Here is a 17,297-nt window from a genome sequence, read left to right on the forward strand (position 1 = left end):
TGGGGGTACAGAGGTCCCCTATATATACTACTGTACATCTGTGGCTACGTAGTACTATACAGTACATTCCCAGGATGCACAGTTGCACAGAGAAGCAGTGCGTACACAGCGAAGCTGTGTGTGTACCACATGAGTAGTACAGCCTCGGTTATTGCAGTAACCGGCTGTGCCGTTCCATATCTTGTGACGGCTGTGTTAGGCAAGCTGTGTAAACCAGCGCCTGTTCAACAGTCCGTTGCACGCCGGGCCGGATCATCGGATGTTCTCACTAACTAGCCGAGTGGCACAGTCCTTCAGAAGTTGAGCCACTCGACTTCAGATACCCCGGCGCAACCTCACCACCTTCCTTTCGTACCGGAGCGCCAGACATTTGGAGTCATGTTGAACAACGTTCCACCGCACGGTCGCGACCAGTACACAAGACGCGAAAGGGAACAAGAGAAACCACATCGAGCCCCACCAGACAAGGCAGAGCATATGCGGCGCAAGTTCTACGAGGTGAGTCATCTCCCGTCATCCATCTCCGTGACGCTGTCCTCGGTACTAATATGTCCGTCACACGCTCTACTAGGGCGTGGATCGCGACGACCCCGAGGCCCTCCTCCATGCGCCCGTTGCTCCATATCCTCCTATGGCGTGCCCCGCACGGCGGGGCAGCACGCCAACCGCAGTAGAGCTCGATATTGAGCAAGCGCGCCTCGTTAACCTCGACATGCTTGAGTCGTCCTCGCTGACATGGGAGTGTAATATGGACACACTCTATCTATATCGCTCTCTCTCCATGGTATCGGCCGCACGTCATACTGACTACGTTTTGCGGACCTTCCACGAGCAAAACATACAAGAATTCGAGCAGAAGCTCGTCAAGGCGCAACAGGAGAGGCAGAAGGAGAGGTTCAAGGCGGAGGTTTCTGCGTTCAATCGGCCCATACCCATTGCTCCCACTCCCGTGCCTGCACCTGCGTACCCAATATTTCAGCCTCCCCAAAGTCCCCAACCTCACTCGCATACCAAAATGGCCGGAGTAGCTTCATGGGTCGTACCACCGGACTCACTGGCAAATGCGCCGCCTCCACCACAGTATCACCCACACCCCTTGGGAAACGTATTGCTGCACGTAGCATACCCGCCATCAGACCCATCTGCGCCTCCACCTTCCCAAGTCCAACAGTACGGGTCAGGAATAGTACCCAACAACTTCCACTACGCCTCATACACACACGAGGGACACCCCCAGCTATCGCAGCGCGAGCATCTGTACCGACCAGAGAACGCACAACCTAGGCATGGCCCAAGCCGCGCAGTGCCTCCAGATATCCGGTATCCACGTGGTTTTGGGTACGGAAGTGCGTACGGCCCTGGGTCCTTTCACACACCGGGCCAGGGTCCCAGTATCACGTCTGTTCATGCTCCTAACCACGCCCCTCATCAACCTGATCACAGTGAAGCGTTCGGTCCAAGACCTAGTCATGACTCCGCCTCAGAATGGCAAGGCGCACCTGTACGAGGCCACAGTATCGTGCCGCAGTTTCCCCACGAAGCGTCCATTGACCCACCAAACTACACGTCCGTTCAGGGACCTGACATTTCCTCCTTCCCAAAGCCGTACGGCGCGCTCTCGTCCGCTCATCGGGACATGCCCGATCACGCACCCCATGAATTATCTCATAACCTATACATCGCGGCATCTAGGAGCCAGAAAAGCGGAGCGACCGACGGTGCGCGACCTGACAATCTGGACAACCCGCTTGCGGCATCCGACAACGGCGTGTCGTTCGACATCGGACCTGCGTTCCCAGACAACTACGATCGCTTCTTCGGTGACAGGCTGACATCTGGTACCAACGACGGCAGCCCCTTTCCACCTGCGTCTGCATCCGAGCTTTCAGAAGGAGATGTGTTCTCTGATCTCCATATGGACGGTTTCTCACCGTTTCCGCCGGAGATGGCGTTCTTGATGTGGTCTGACAACACGTTGGCCAATACGAAAGAGTTTCCTGAAGCGCCTACATCTCGACCTGCAGAAGCACGAGCGTCGACATCGTCCACTGCCTTGGAGTCGGACAATGCGGCAGGGTCGGCATTGCGTAATTCGTAGACATAACCACTACATAATTTCACATTTAAGCGGTGTACTCGGATGTCCAGGAAGGATTCGGACTCATCATGTGTACTGTTAGACTTCTTCAATCTTCGAAACCTTGTATTGATACGTAAGGCACCATTCTCACATCTGGCATCTCCTACAGACGTTGTCTTTGAACTGCAATATGCGACGGAAGCGGTCTAGATGATTGATCTCCAGCGAAGGACATAGGCGTCCTGCATAAGATGCGGGCCATATCATCCAGACTGGTACACCACAGCCAGGGACAATTGAAACAACAGAAGATAGAAGAGAAGGCGAGAAAGACGGCATGCCACAGGCCGTAGACCAGGGAACCAGTCAAGCGCATGCGCCGATCAATGTGAAGAACTTCGGACACACGAAGTCGCGCGGACCTAAGTCAGACTTGGCAGGTATGCCCGCGACTACCCGTGAACCTCACTGGGGCTGCTTGCTGGTAATCTCAACGATTGCGAGTGCTCGAGTGCAGGGCTCGCAACTGTTTAGAGCGATATCTGGTGTCTCCGCGGAGCCGTGATATGGCATCGATGATCAAAAGGTGGAGTAGAAGAGTGGAGATCGGTACCCCTCGAACCTCGAGACCTGCGACTCGTAAAACACCTGAGGTCGGTCTGACTATCCAGTCGAGCCCGCCGTAGTTGAGGCATCGTATAAGATGTTAGAGACGATGCCAGATCAAACCACACATTGTTGGACGCAGTGCCCTCAGGAGCTGAAAAGCGGACATAGAGGAGACACTAGGCTGACTTCCTCTGCGACTCGGGACGAATAATGGGAAGGCCCACAGCACTTGGTTCCACCACCTTAGACACAGCGCGTCTTGATGCTTTAGCATTCGGATGCTTGAAAAGACTGACGAGATTGTCCTAGAACTCTAGCTCGCACTGGCTTCCATCGGCACAACTCGGAGATGAGTAACGGGGGATAGGGGGGTACAGCAACGAGTTAAATGTTACATTTGTTTCACTTCGTCTTTCTGTTACATCAGCGTGGTCATATCCTCGCTGAAGCTAAAGCGGCTTGGGCGAGACCCAAGGACGGATCACCGTCTTCTCCTTGTCCCACTGTCGAAGACGCAAAGGTCAGCGTCGGTAGCAGGTAAGGTCAACTCGAACATACAACGTTCCCAGTCCAGTATACGTCGCTCTCGATGAGGGCCTTGACTTCGGCGTAAGAGTTTGCTTCGAAGATCATCAAGGACCCGGCCATTTTCTTCTCTGCGTCCGGCGTGTCGAGCGCCTCGTTCGGGGAGAGTATTGCACCTCCCACCTCTGCATGTACACATCAACCCCATCCCACAAGCGTGAAACAAACAACAAACTCACTGAGCCTGGGCTCCTTGTGAGCATTGGCGAGATGCTCCTCGCGAACTTTGAGTCGACGCTCTAAGGCGCCATCGTCCGTGTAGTCGGGAGCGTATACGGCGAAGTAGGGCATCCTTATCTCTCAAGACTGCCTCGGTCGCGGGGTGTCTTGACTCGGTCTCTTTGGAATCTTCGCTGCTTTTGTACACGGCAACAATGGCAGGAACGGTCCGTGGGGTGTCTAGAAAGCTGCCTTGGACGATCCAATTTGCATTTAGCGCTTCCGGCCCGGGCATGCCGATCCGACGACTTAGTCATCAGCGACGCTCAAGGCTCGGTCACTCGTTCTTGATCCCGACCTCCTTGACTCCTTACTGTGGCCGGCGAAGACGGTGAACCATGACCTCAACATCCACAATCCTGTTTCTCCAACAGCCCTTAAGCCGCTCACTCAGACAATGTATCGCAGCCCCTCGTCGGTGCACGCACGATTGTTCTGACGCGTTGAGAAGCTGGTACTCTCGTGCGTCGCGAGACTCTGCTCCTGCTTCAGCTTTCGCACCCACGACGTCCCAGTCTGCGTCTCGTCTAAGCCGCACGAATCCTGGAATTTGTTGGCCTGCGTCTTCACGAACGCTGTTTACTCCCGCTGGCAGCCGGAGAACATTCGTTTCGACCTCATCAGCACGCGCGGCACTCGCTCAGCGCCCACCTTCCCATCAAGCTCAAATTGTATCATACCCATCGCCTTCAGATATCCGAGAAGAAGATGAGGACGAGGACGCTCCCGACATAGACTTTGTTCCGCCAGAGGAGGCGGTCCTAGAGATGACGGACAGAGCAGCCGAGGTACGTCTGTCCACTTCCCCATTTACTCTTCCTCCTATCCTATCCAACCCTACTGGACGCGCAGCAACTCCGTTCAATTGCACAACGAGAGAAGGATGCTGCTGCCGCGTTGCGCATCGCTGTGGAGAGCGGAGGATGTCATGGGTACCAGTACAAGATGGAGCTCGCGAAGAGGCGCGAACGGGATGACTAGTGCGTGCATTCTCGTCACGCGCCGTACATCGCCATGTTTGTGAGTGCTAACTGGTATTTTTTGCATGTACAGTCACTTTGTACACCCGCAGATACAACCGTCAAATATTTACGTCGATGCAGTGTCCATGTCGTTGCTCAAGGGGTCCGTGGTCGACTTTGCGACGGAGCTCATTGGGAGCAGTTTCCGCGTGCTAGATAACCCACAGGTGAGTTGTGGCACATTAATTTACGTGCCCGATCGCCAAGAAATCTCATCATATATCGACGACGGCTTTCATAGGCGAAGGGGAGTGGTTGTGGATGCGGCGTCAGTTGGGAGCTCAAGCTCTAGCGGCAATATGTACTTCAGCATGTTTCGACAGGTACTAATGCAGTTCCTTTTCTTTCATGCGTTGAAACTTCTTTGTGGTGGTTCGGCCCGAGGTCTCCATACGGGTGTTTGCGCCATTCGTCAGCTTTGCAATCCCCGCCGACGGCTCCAGAGAACATCTCAGTTCTTCCCATCCCTTCGTGTCTCAGCATTTTCTTCACTGTCTCGTGAGTGGCCTTGGCCGCGATAGTCAGCCAGGTTGCTCGAAGCGTAGTCGGTATCAGCAGGCTCCCAAGGGTTCTTCGATGGCGAAGCATTCCATTTATGGCTCGTGCTTAGTCGCAAAATCGGCTACAACAAACCTTATCCTGCTTCCCTACGGGAAGTGGACCGTAACATTCATTGAAAGTGAGTTGCTCTCTATCTTCATTGCGATCGTAACGAGCCGGCGTTGTAGCGCAAATTACACGCGCCAGCGGCCCTCACGTTGCAACTGTTCAGCACTCGATGCTCTTGCGTCGGGCGCAGTGTCTCGTTACCCGTGCATTTTTAACCCATGCATTCCGCAGCGGTACAAGGGCATTGTGCTGGAGGCATATCGGGCTACCAGGTAAGTGATTGAAGTCTGGTTACATCCTCTAGCAGCTGGTGCTGTATCACCTATGTGCAAATCCCTATAAATCTGTGCGGACCATGTTACGCGGGAACCTCGGCCTCGGAGCCGCAACTATGAACAGTCAACCGTCTTCTCTGGCGTTCGGGCGGGCTTATGCCGATCGGAAAATGACGAGAGACCTGTCCGGCGGCTATGGCTTGCTCATCTGGCCTGGAATCACGTAGGTGCTTCCGATCTTTTGTCCTCGCTGAGATCTTGACGCGTGCGACGTCTATAAAGCTCAGTAGCATCTGTGACTAGAGTGCACCCCAATCTTCCTCTTCGACCATCGGCCGATAACTATGTCTGCCCCCACGCTAAAGAAGAACTACTTCTTGATCGTCGCCCCTGATCTGCCTGGGGCTAACGCAAACCGCGTGAAGCACACTCCCGAGCACCTCACGTACAACAGGCCGTTGAGTGAGAACGGGTATATCGGTAAGCCGGTTCACTGTTACCCGTTGCACCGAGCCGGGTCTCACAAGGTCGTCGTCTCTACTGCTCAGTGGCTGGAGGCGCCCTCCTCCCTGAGGGGAGCAACTCATCAGACGCGGGCGTCCATGACAATCTCGCTGGCTCCTACCTTGTCGTCCAAGCAGATACCATTGAGCAGGCGTGGGATGCACTCAAGAAGGACGTCTACTACTCGTCTGGAGAAGTGGTGAGTAGAGGAGCGAGGTATCTGGATGCAATGCTGATGACCGCATTGTCACTATCAGTGGGATCAATCGAAAGTTACTGTCACGCCTGTGTGGGTCGCACTGCCCAAGGTTGAGTGACGATAACATACTGCAGTTACAACGACAAATCATTGTGCTTTATGAGAAGGGTTGGAATCAATGTGCTTCTACTGCATACGGGCCAGTACCTGTGACACTCGGCCCTTCGCTGCGATGGAACGGAAGTCCATGTATCTACAGCAAATCCTCTGGACAGCCTCGTTTCTGACATGAGTTGATCTTAGCTCAGTTAGCCAAGACCTAGAGACAGGTTGAGCAACGCGACATGCACCGAAATGAATCAGTCCCCTGTCGGGGGGGACGAACGAACGAAGGGCACTGCACGCAGGACCGCTGACTATCCAGCGATTCGATGCCTTGCTTATGTTGCAAGCCAGATTCGGGGTGGAAGGACGTTCACGCACACGGCTTCGAACTGATACTGCGGCTCTTCACTCCATGCATCCGTCTCCTCACCCTCCAGCAATCGGCCCTCAATCACTCGTAGCATCAGTCCCTCCTCTACAATCCGTAACCCCTCCGTCCACACCGCAAGCGTTTCAACTCTATCCGTACGTGCCGGTCTCGAAATCTGTACATTCTTCGCACTCAAAGCCTGAGGAAGCTATTTGAGGACTATGAGATTCGCCATGACACTACGTGTCGAAAGCCGGTCGTCCACTGTGACGAGCTTCTCGTGGCGTACGGGAAGCTGAAGGGAGCTCAAGCACGCTCGAATATCCTGCTCTATGCAATGCTTCAAAGTCGAGTTAGTTGCCAATTCCCATCATAGCTGCGCCGTCTTCCAGTGCGGATAAACGGAGAATAAGCGCAGCTGAACACTGAAAACGAGGAAGGGAAGAGAGGAATACAGGCCTGCCGCCTAGCATGGAAGTGACGGTGAGGAAGTCGACAATATGACACCGACCTTGATCAACACACTTCCCAAGCAATCAAGTAGCAATCAAGTTGGAGTGATGTCAGATGTACCGCTCCGAAGCATCCGTACTCAAACCGTTTGAACGGTGCGGATAGCACGCACAATTAGAGCCCAAATATAAAGAGATTGGGAGGAAAACGGACCCGGGACTCGGAAATGAGCCTAAGATGGTGACGGAAGCTGGACGACAAATCGCGCAAGTGACGTTATACTGTAGTAATATTCCGGAGTCACATACCGTGTCATTCCTTGGCCTGATTGGTTCCGAGTGCGGCTGAAGCATCACGTCATTGACAGCTGATGTAAAAACCAGCGTCACAGTCCCCGCGCCCAGGGATGTGCTCGGATCACCGGAAAACGCCGGCCGAGCCCCAGCTACACCACACCGAGGACATTGCCCGACTCTGGTCCACTGCTGGAAGCACCTGCGCACAGCGGGGATCTGCATGGGAAGCATTCATGGGAAGCATTCCATGCAGAATATTGTGTGTTCTGTAGCTCTGAAACCTCGTAGAATGAGGCGGGGCACACTTCGCACAGTCACGGCGAGCTTGTCCCCCGACTGGGAGGTGGCCGGAGCGCCGGCTTGGGGGGCTCGGCAGGGGGCTGCCGCTGATCCGAGCACAGGGAGGCCTGGGGGAAACGCGACGCTGGTTTTTACATCAGCTGGAATCAATGACTTACGAGACTGCAAACCCGAGATTCAATCCAACACGACTACAATTACGGTGGTTCATCCATGCTCCCCAAATTCGCCCGCTTGACCATCAATAATGCCATAGAACGATTCCTCTCGTGAGTAAGACTACTGGGAACCAGGAGCCAGCAAGTACTCAGTGCTTGGATACTACCCGTATAGTGCATTACAGTGTTGGTCACGAGTATAGCATCTCATTTAATCTGCAAGCTGGAGGAGTTATACCAATGCCCTAACACAACTTTTGCCTCATTCAATCTAGGGCGTTCATTAGGGTCCGCCCTCGCACACCTTTTCAACACTTTTTCTACGCGGGAGGATGCCTCTCCATCTCGGAAAAGCAGACGGAGCGCCACACCTAATGTATACACCTCCGCCACCTCAGTCGCTCTTGATGTATCCTTCCAAGCATTAAAGGGGAACTTCCTCTGCCAGAGCGGCCGACTGTCCGCCCCAGATGCAGGAAGCTTGTAACACAATCGCCGACCGTCCTGAGAGAGCTCGACGGAATACCCCGCCTTCAGCTCCGGGGCGACCGCCTCTTCGTTCGCCCGACCCTGCTCGAAGTCGATCAGAACGGCATTGTCGTCCTCGTCGAGTACCACGTTGTCTAGCTTCACATCGCCGTGGTACGTATGCCCCACGCTGTGAATGTGGTGCAAGCCGGCTGCAATCTGGGTTGCCCATTTCACGCGACAAGGAAGCGGGGTCATGTCCAAGTCGCCAGCCTCCTCGACGATGTCACGTATGCATCCGCCCGGCAGCCAGCGAAGAGCATAACCGCAGAGCACTTTTTGACCTTGGACAACGCGAGAGAGGTATGCGACTGGCGGACCGATGACGTTGGGGTGTGGCGGCATTGACCGCAGGACGTCAAACTCGCGGAAGAATCCAGCGACCATCGCACCAGTGGATGAAGGGGCTACCAGCATCATCACTGTGGGTATGCAGTGCACCAGGACGGTTGTCGAATCAGGCAGCAAGGCTCGCATTGCGTCCCTGCTTCCAGTATCGAGAAGTCGAAGAGCGACGACGTCGTGGATAAATATGACCCTCGGAGCACGGATGTCTTGCAGACTCTCGATGGGTGGTAGCCGATCAAGGTACATCGACTCCGAGTCCTGCAAGCTATCCGGGATGCCCGGACGCGAGCCCATCGTACGGTCGGGGGCAGTGTACGCCACGAGAACGGAGAGAGGAGACGCGGCGAGGAGGGCAATAGGTGGCAGAGTCTTGAGAGCAGGGATGATATGTGTATTCACCAGATTCTTGACCGCGTTGCGATATGCCTCAAGTTCGGTGTCATCATCGTCATCGAATGCCCACCGAACAAGTTCGGTCTCCGGTGCTCCGGCGACGACGGCGTTCTCCTTCAAAAGGACATGGATAACACGCTGGGTTCCCATTGTTTGGACGGAAAAGAAACAGTCAAATGTGATCACAAGGATTTCGCAATCTTCCTGCTCGAGATAGTGCCCGCTGTATCTGAAATCGACGGGGACCCCAGAGTGATGCACACCGCTGTCCTATAGAACGTGAACCAACTTAGATGCACTACGGCCTTCGTATAATATCACATAACGACACACCGTGCATACCTCTCTTGGACTTGGATCGGCCATACGAGTCAAGAATGTCGGCAGCTTTGGATGAGAGAATGTTAGGCGTAAGATCGAAGTCACATCGGATGAACTTTAGATGGCTTACATTATATGATGGCGTATTGAGATCCTTGCAGCAAGGTCCCTCTCTACAACGTATCCCACTGTATGATTCAGCCACGGAGGGACGAAGAGGATGCGGGTGACAAGGACGGGGACGATTGCAGTGGAAAGAGATGCCCGTCCGTACTCAACTACACAGGACCACTGTCATGCGGCTAGGCCCGGGCTAGCTGGGCGGTGAATCGATAGAAGTCGCCAGGTGCGCCGCCCGTCCTAACAAGCTCCCGCTAAGGTATTCACATTGGATCTTGAAACTGTCGCGGAGTTGACGATAGCTCCTGGGCGCTCGCGTGGCATGGACTCGCAGAATAGTAAGGCAGAGCAGGGGGTAACATCATTACATCACGGGCTGTGGCGAATACAAGCCAGCTTCGCGGAGGAGTTTTCCGTGCCAATGCACGTACCTATCACCGTTGTAGCCTCTCCCATATCCTCCTCACCAGCCCGCGGGATTCCGCCGGCTCCTCCACCACCGACACAGGTTTCACGAATCGATGCTGCAGTCCCTCCCTCCACGCAGCCTCCTGCGGTCCTAGCACCCACCTCTCCACACCCTTCAGCATGCCTTTCTCGATCGCCCGCAGCACCAACGACTCCCTCTTCCACAGCCCGTCCGTCCACACTGCCAGCGGCCCAACCCTGTCCAGAAGCGCCGGCCCCGAGCCCTCGTCCCTTTCCTCGATCAGAGCACGCTTTTCATCAGGAGGGATCGCACCTCGAGAGAGCTTTTTCCGCGCCATCCGGTTCGCCATAATGACATCCGTTAGGAGCCGGTCACCCACAATCACGAGCTCCTCGTCGCGCACGGGCTGCGGGAGGGACCTGAAGTACGCCCGGATGCTCTTGATGCACGAGTATGATGGCTTGAGCGAAGCGTGGCGCAGCACCGGGACGGAGAGGTGGTGCGTCACGGACTCAGCCTGGACCAACCCCGCGGAGCAACAACGGCTTAGCTTGCGGCGCGACGGAGATGACAGCAGCGGCAAAAGCTTGTGGGACATACCTCGATCTCGCCAACGTCTATATGTGACCCGGCCGTGTTGCTCACGATGAGCACGTTTCCCGGCCCGAACGTCTCCCGACATTCTCGCCATGCGTCCTGCGACCGGGTGAGCGTCTTGACGCACGTCGGATCGGCGTGCGGAGCGGGACTCACCGTGAGCTCTGGTACCAAACAGTCTTCATGGGGGATCGTCTGTATCAATCATCAGCGTCCGTAGGATAGAAAAGCCGGGAAACCATTCAAACGAGTAGCACAGAATACGGATGGACAGGGTGACGGGAACGGGTGGACGAACAGCGATTTGTGGATGCGGTCCGGAGTATGCTGGGGGAAACGTACCGCTTTCCACGGCGCTTCGGACGGCGATACGGGCTGACAACTCGGAATAACTTGAGGTACACAGTGGATGGACTCACTAGGCAATTATCCTTGTCAAACACCGCACCCCGATATCCTGCTTTGTGCAATGCCTGAAAGTCGATCTGGCGGATATCTTCCTAACGCGGGGCATCAGCATGACCATTACATAGCTGGTCGCCATTTCTTGGTCAAAAGTGCGCCAACACATAGGACCAGACAAATAATGAGATCGCGGGTTATTCAGGGCGGAGAGAACACAGACGCAAGAATAGCAAAGTAGATAGCGATACACAGACCTTTCACGACAACACTCGGCAGGACCAGCCGTGGATTGATCAACAGGTGAAGAGGCGCAAGGATTCCAGGTAAGTTGAACGGCATGTTCTGGTCTGGACACCTGCCAATCCGCGGTCACCGACGTGAGGCAGCCACCGGTGTCTAAAATCAGTTCAACAGTCAGAGGCTAAGTTCCTTAAGCCAGGAGTCCAGATATGAGCCTAAGGTAAGGGCCAAAGAGAGAGCAGGAATGATGCCGCCCAAACCGTTTGCTGGCAGTAAAGAGGACGTGAGTCACGTGACAGGCTGGCTGACGTCATAGTCACGCTTCTGCGGGGGTGGTGATTGTGAGAGATTCTGCTATAATAGACGCGCAAGGATACCCGAGGACATCGCGTCCGTACCATGTCAGCTGTATAAACTTGTATGCGAGCCACGACAATCAATTCCATGTTGCCACCAGCGCCTTCTTGCTTCTCCCTTCAATATATGGCTTCGGTGTCCACAAGGTATGCGCATATAGCACCACACTTGGGGCAAAGCTCAACACGATATTGCAGTAGAGTTCCATACATCCATCAATGCATCAACCTTCAGAACGACCGCAAGCTTCCCTCGTACACATATCACCTGAAAGCTCTGTGAGGACTGATAACCACTTGCGTGTGGTGCAGCAGATTCAGCCGAAATCTACTACTGCGCGGTTTGTTTCTGTTCTGGATGCGACGTGGCAGGGGCCCCAGAATTCCTCCATTAAGGTGCGCATATGATTCCGTGATTATATGCATACACCGCATGGCCATGCTAGCAGAGGCGGCCATTTCGAGCAAGCTTCGCCGTCGGCGCATCGCGTTGCCTCAACACTGTGGGTGGGTCGCCTACTCGTTACTCCCATGTGCAAGAGCATTGTGCAATCTTGAACGAACAGCAGAGAACGCGCACTTTCCGTTTCCTCAAGGATTCACCCCATTCGAACGCGTTGTTCCGCGCATACAGTCAACTTGCCGCGACGATACAGACACAAATGGCTATCACGGCACCACTACGCTCCCTACAAGCATGAATCGCATCCAATGGTCCCTCAAGGACACCGACGGGGCCGGAGCGAGTAGGGTGTCCAGCTTGAGCGACCGATCGTTACAGATCGGGTGATATGCGCGATATCCTTAAGCCTAGCGCCTCCTTCCCTGTCGAAACTTCAGGTACGTAGGTGAATACACACGTGTATATGGATAGCCGGTGCGTATCTGCGTCCAGATTGTACTGCGTGTCCATTTACGTACGATCTTGATCTTGGGCCAACAGCTCGAGCAGACCACCCCCAATCACTCAGCTCGCTTGAAGTGTCCACGCGCCGTCCGCGCGGGACTGCAGGTACCTCCTTACCTCTGAAGACACATTGGATTGCTAGCGGCCCGACGGTAAGACCTCGCTTTGCTTTCGGGTATGGGTACGCGACCGCCCATATCATAAACAATAGCAAGCAAACTGAACTTCCTCAAAGCCACGAGACAAGAGGAGCCGTCTTACTCACGTTTATCTTGCCGATGACCGGAAGTAGGGTCCCACATCTTACTCCCGGGAGCTACACCCGATCTTCAGTATGGGGCAGCGGCTTCCGACTTCGGAGATCTAGATGACAGGAGCACGATAGAATAAGTGGATATCATGACGCGAGGTGTGTTACGTACAGCGTTGGTGTCGATTCACTGCGAGGCTGATTGACACCTTGAACCCTTTTGTGCATCGCTCCAGACATCCTTGCGTCAGCTGTTCTCATCCGATTGTCATCCGAGTGTGCAAAACGGGAGTGAGACCAGAAACCACAAAGGAGGAAACGATCGGAGCGGGTACACCGTGCTACCATTCTTGCAATCGTCAATTTACCCAGCACGATGCCTGAGCAAAAGGCACGCTGCTCACCTGGACATTGACATGTGACAATGAGGACATAGCGGGGCCGGGATGTGGTGAGTGACCTTCTGGTAGCGATCTCATTTCGCGCACGGGATGGCCGAGGTTTGTCCTTTTCTCGTGTACTCTACAGGTTATCCTTACTTAGATACTGCCACGCAGAAGATCCAGAACAGCACATGGATGCCACACTACAGCGAACGAGGGTTCGTGACGCAAACCCGTGCGTAGAGATCGTCAAAGCCAAATCCGGCGCTACGGGCTCCAGTCAATGAAGCATTGGCGAATGTCAGTTGCATTTCAGTAAGGCAACCATACGGTTGGTTGCAAGAAAGAAGCTGTCCATCAAGCACGCTCTGAGTTCTTTCATGCAACGTGCCCACGACATGGAACCCGCTCGGAGATGTCGGCAGTGACTAGTGAAGGGCGAGAATACGCGAAGCCACTCGGAGTATTGCACCTCTTAGGCCTCGCGGATCCGGACCCTTCGGCGTGCAGCCACACGTGCATAGGCGGTCACCGTGCGGGATACGGTCCATCCTGACCTCTTAAGCTGTGGAAAGGGCAGTGGACCCCGCATCGGCAATTTGGGCGGAGGATGTGAAGCGTCCATGACCAGGACAGCGGAGGCTGTATCTTGCGGGCCCGTCCTAATGGCTTCGCGTGAGGCCCTAGGCACCGGATAAGGTGAAGGCGAAGTCAGGGCATGCGGGTGACGAAACGGAGTGGTCAGAATATCGGCGGAACGGTGTGTCCTCGGTCGTCGCTCGAGGATCATGACCTACCGACGGAAGACAAGAAAGAAGACAAAAGTGCGAAGCTTCAGGAGGTAGTACAGTCGTTATCTGCTCGCTGTAAGCTGGCAGCTGCAGCGCGATTGGCTACGGAGGCGCGGCGACGAGCGTAGGAAAGATGAAAGAGGGTGAGAACATGGCATCAAAGGCCTGGGCGCAACCGGCAAATTTGGCATGCCTGCCTGCTTAGCCGCCGTGCGCACGGACGCGCCCAAGATCGCGTGTTGACGGAGTCCATGACGATGCGGGGGTGCTGAGAACCTTTGATGATGCTCTCTGCAAACAATATCCTCTCACAAGGGAAAAACTCTGCAAAGGAGCAGTGTCGATGGACTTGTGAGAGATATGGCGCAAAGGGGAAGAGCGGAGGTGATGGTGATGTCTGTCGGCAAGCTAAACTTCCCTGGCGAGGTCCTCCCCTTTCCGGTATCTTTGGCGGCAACGTCCAGGACGAGCGATATAAGTCCGCGTTCCTAACCTTGCCATCTTTTCGAACCCGAACCCCCACTCCGTCGCCATCCTCCTCCGCAGCCGTCCGCCCGACTCCCATTCCACCTACAGGCAGTATTGCCCTCGAAAACGAGCAGCCATGTCCTCCATCCACCTCCCCGCTCTGCACATGTCCAACATCATCGCCGCCGACGCACCCCTCACCTCGCCCATATCCGAGTCGCTCCCCGTCCCATGGGACCGCGACCCCGCCCTCGCCGCTCTTTACGACCCGTTCTCACTCCCTTTGTCCGCCTCGCCGCCTACTGTAATGCCCGGCACGCTCCCTGACACCCGCAAAGTGCTCAAGGGCCGCAGTACCCCCGACGCGGAGCAATGCCTCCCCACGCACCAAGTCTTCGACTTCATGCCTGGCAGCACCCCTACGCCGGTCATGGGAAGCAGCCCCGCGTCCACGCCGGCATCGTCTCCCCAGAGCGCGACGCAGCCGCTCCCGCAGCGGTCCGGCTCTCAACACACGTTCTCTGCAGGGTCGACATCAGACAAGACGTCGTCGGCGGGCAGCGTGGTCGTGCCTGCGAAGCGTCCGTCTGTCGGTCCGCCAAACTGCGGCAGCACGAAGAAGGCACGCTCGGGAGAGCGGGTGAGCACGAAGGACTTTGTGCCCCCGGACGTATCTGGGCTGAGCAAGCGCGAGGCGCGGCTGGTCAAGAACCGTGCGGCAGCGTTCTTGAGCCGGCAGAGGAAGCGGGAGGAGTTTGAGAACATGGAGATGTGAGTGTTATTTTCACCATTGGCGTCCGGTTTTTCCTATTGCTCCGGGTCGGGTTCCCATTCATCGATGCGTCAACACGCCCCTGCAATGCGCTCTGTTACCCTTCGCCTATCACTCTTTCTCTCGCTTCTCGTCAAGCAGCGGGAGACAGTCATCTCCGTTGCCCAATTGCAGAGAGCAGAGAGAGCGCAGGCCGGGGCTATGCCTCCGGATAAGCGTCTAGGCGGCGTTGCGTGGGGCGGCAGCGCCTTGCTCTGATAGGCCGCAGTGTGAGACCATCATTGCCAAAGAGATGTCTCTGTCGGGGAGCAGGCAGAGAAGCACACGCATGTCGGAGCGCGCATTGACTAGTGGCCCGCAATGGTTTCCGAAACACGTTGCTCGCGCTGGCGGGTGCTATCTAGATAGGACATCATCAGGTCGCCCGGGATCATATCTCGTGAGCAGATGATCTGTTCATGGCTTCTGATCAAGGGCGGCCGCACTGCTTTGTGGCGCGGCTTCTGCTCAGGTTTCTGCTTATTAGCCTGGTTGCTATTGCATGGAGGTAAGATTGTCAATGGATGGAGATATGTTGCTCTCGTCCGGATATGATAATGATGGCTACGGGTTCGCGTCTAGCCATGCTGTGGAGCTGGTACCATCACATGTTTCCTATCACCTGAAGCCAATATGGATAGAGTTACTGACGACATTCATTTCCGCACAGCCGGGTCGCAGAGCTCGAGCAGGAGAACGCCCGTCTGCTCGCTTCGATCCAGCAGCAGCAGGGGTCGACGCCAGCTCCCGCCGAGGATGGTCTGAAGTCGGAGCTTGAGCAGCTCAAGCGGCAACTCGCGGAGACGCAGCAGCGTGAACGCGAGCTGGCAGAGAAGCTGTCGAGCGGACCTATGCCGGCGTCCGTCGAGAAGCCTGCGGTGAAGATGGAAGTGGTGGAGCCCCAGCTGCCGGCGTCGTTGCGTGCGCACAAGGGGGAGCGGTCGGGTGCGAGCCTTGGACTCATGGTGCGTAGCTTTTGAATTGGTTGCTGCGAACGGAGATGAACAGAGGTTGTGGGATAGGTCCTTCTGTGTGCGCTGCCCACGCTCCTCTCGATGCCCACGCACAACACGATGCCGAGCAGCATGTCATTCGGCCACTCCCACTCTCACTCGCATTCCCACTCGACTTCGCTGGACATGGCGACGTTCCCGCCCAACGACTACGACTGGGGCCTTGGCTTTGGGACAAGCGCGATGGACCTCGACCTTGCGCCCTCTACGCTTACCCCGGAGGAGCAGCGCGGTGAGCCCGAGTTCAAGAAGCTCGAGTTCGTCGACCTGGATGCGGAAAAGTTTGGCTTGAGCGGCTTGGACATCTCGTTCGACGCGAGCGCGGCAAAGGATGGGCGCATCCGTGTGCGGATCCATCCTCCGGCGGCTTCGGATAACGGCAACGGCAGCGAGCAGGCGCAGATCGAGGAGGACCAGACGATGTGGCATGACGCCGAGGACGACCTCGGGCCATTCCTCGGCGTGGGTTCCGGGTTCGATCAGGCTTCTTTTGGCTCCAACGGCCTCCGCCCGCTCGACTTCTCGTTCCCGTCGTCGCAGTCCTCGGCATACTCCGCAGCGTCGTCGTCGCCGTCCCTCGTCTCCTCGCCAACGAACGCCTTCTTTCCGCCCATGCCCTCACCTTCGCAAACGCCAAACGAGTACGAGTTCGAGCTCGGCAGCGAGTATGGTAGCGTCGGCAGCGGCATCTCGCGTGCGGGTAGCCCGGGCATGATGTCGCGGCGACTAGGCGCGTGGACTCGGGTCGACGTTCGGCGACGACCCCGTAGGCGAGCGGCGAGGAGCCGAAAGGGGAGAAGAGAGGGTAAGAGGGATAAACGTATCAGAAAACTCGACGGGGCAGAGCGGCGGTCGGCACGAAGGCACAAGACCGACGAAAGCTAGTCTTCACGCAACCAGCGACAGACTAGTCCCAATGACCAAGTTATACATTAGCAATCGGAGGGAGATACAACGCTATGGTCACTCACCTAGTCCCAATGACCAAGAGGTCGAGATGGGGACTAGGGAGTGCCTAAGGGGGTCCTTATATACTAGAAGGGCTGCTTAGCAACCAAAGACAAGGCGCGAGAGCGAGGCAGTGAAGATGACAAAGGGAGAACAAAGGGCGGGAAGGAAAAGGCAAAGGCAATGGTGATCACGGGAACGTAG

The 17,297-nt window shown here is 55.8% G+C and overlaps 7 protein-coding genes across 7 annotated transcripts in view; 5 read left to right on the plus strand and 2 right to left on the minus strand.

Annotated features, from left to right (window-relative positions):
- Positions 1-378: 378 nt before the first annotated feature.
- Positions 379-2,098, plus strand: DICSQDRAFT_129573 (uncharacterized protein; the record flags this gene model as incomplete). The annotated part of the gene is made up of 2 exons (XM_007369911.1): positions 379-498; positions 572-2,098. 2 exons carry the CDS (start codon positions 379-381, stop codon positions 2,096-2,098), a joined length of 1,647 nt encoding a protein of 548 aa, XP_007369973.1.
- Positions 2,099-3,002: 904 nt separating this feature from the next.
- Positions 3,003-3,658, minus strand: DICSQDRAFT_140489 (uncharacterized protein). Its single transcript, XM_007369912.1, has 3 exons — positions 3,454-3,658; positions 3,248-3,399; positions 3,003-3,192 (listed from the first exon to the last, which is right to left on the minus strand). The coding sequence occupies exons 1-3, from the start codon at positions 3,563-3,565 to the stop codon at positions 3,139-3,141; spliced, it is 318 nt and encodes a 105-aa protein (XP_007369974.1). The 5' UTR covers positions 3,566-3,658; the 3' UTR covers positions 3,003-3,138.
- A 428-nt stretch (positions 3,659-4,086) lies between these two features.
- Positions 4,087-4,807, plus strand: DICSQDRAFT_44218 (uncharacterized protein; the record flags this gene model as incomplete). Its single annotated transcript, XM_007369913.2, has 4 exons — positions 4,087-4,281; positions 4,346-4,473; positions 4,547-4,682; positions 4,757-4,807. Coding segments are annotated over 4 exons (510 nt in total), but the record flags the coding sequence as incomplete, so codon positions are not given.
- An 891-nt stretch (positions 4,808-5,698) lies between these two features.
- DICSQDRAFT_183295 (uncharacterized protein) lies at positions 5,699-6,395 on the plus strand. The gene is made up of 3 exons (XM_007369914.1): positions 5,699-5,879; positions 5,948-6,102; positions 6,161-6,395. The coding sequence occupies exons 1-3, from the start codon at positions 5,744-5,746 to the stop codon at positions 6,218-6,220; spliced, it is 351 nt and encodes a 116-aa protein (XP_007369976.1). The 5' UTR covers positions 5,699-5,743; the 3' UTR covers positions 6,221-6,395.
- Positions 6,396-9,847: 3,452 nt separating this feature from the next.
- On the minus strand, positions 9,848-11,393 carry DICSQDRAFT_92466 (HAD phosphatase). The gene is made up of 5 exons (XM_007369915.1): positions 11,181-11,393; positions 10,941-11,017; positions 10,678-10,716; positions 10,525-10,620; positions 9,848-10,441 (listed from the first exon to the last, which is right to left on the minus strand). Exons 1-5 carry the CDS (start codon positions 11,263-11,265, stop codon positions 9,929-9,931), a joined length of 810 nt encoding a protein of 269 aa, XP_007369977.1. The 5' UTR covers positions 11,266-11,393; the 3' UTR covers positions 9,848-9,928.
- A 343-nt stretch (positions 11,394-11,736) lies between these two features.
- On the plus strand, positions 11,737-12,592 carry DICSQDRAFT_140497 (uncharacterized protein). Its single transcript, XM_007369916.1, has 2 exons — positions 11,737-11,918; positions 11,972-12,592. The coding sequence occupies exons 1-2, from the start codon at positions 11,742-11,744 to the stop codon at positions 12,221-12,223; spliced, it is 429 nt and encodes a 142-aa protein (XP_007369978.1). The 5' UTR covers positions 11,737-11,741; the 3' UTR covers positions 12,224-12,592.
- Positions 12,593-14,287: 1,695 nt separating this feature from the next.
- Positions 14,288-17,297, plus strand: part of DICSQDRAFT_163481 (uncharacterized protein) — a 5,357-nt gene continuing 2,347 nt past the window's right edge. The window contains exons 1-3 of the mRNA XM_007369917.1: positions 14,288-15,092; positions 15,803-16,097; positions 16,155-16,845. Of these exons, the coding sequence (XP_007369979.1) occupies positions 14,458-15,092; positions 15,803-16,097; positions 16,155-16,845 (1,621 nt within the window). The 5' untranslated portion in view covers positions 14,288-14,457. The remainder of the gene's footprint in view (positions 15,093-15,802; positions 16,098-16,154; positions 16,846-17,297) is intronic.

The sequence above is a fragment of the Dichomitus squalens genome (genome assembly GCF_000275845.1).
Source record: "Dichomitus squalens LYAD-421 SS1 unplaced genomic scaffold DICSQscaffold_58, whole genome shotgun sequence".
In the NCBI taxonomy this organism is placed as follows: Eukaryota; Fungi; Basidiomycota; class Agaricomycetes; order Polyporales; family Polyporaceae; genus Dichomitus; species Dichomitus squalens.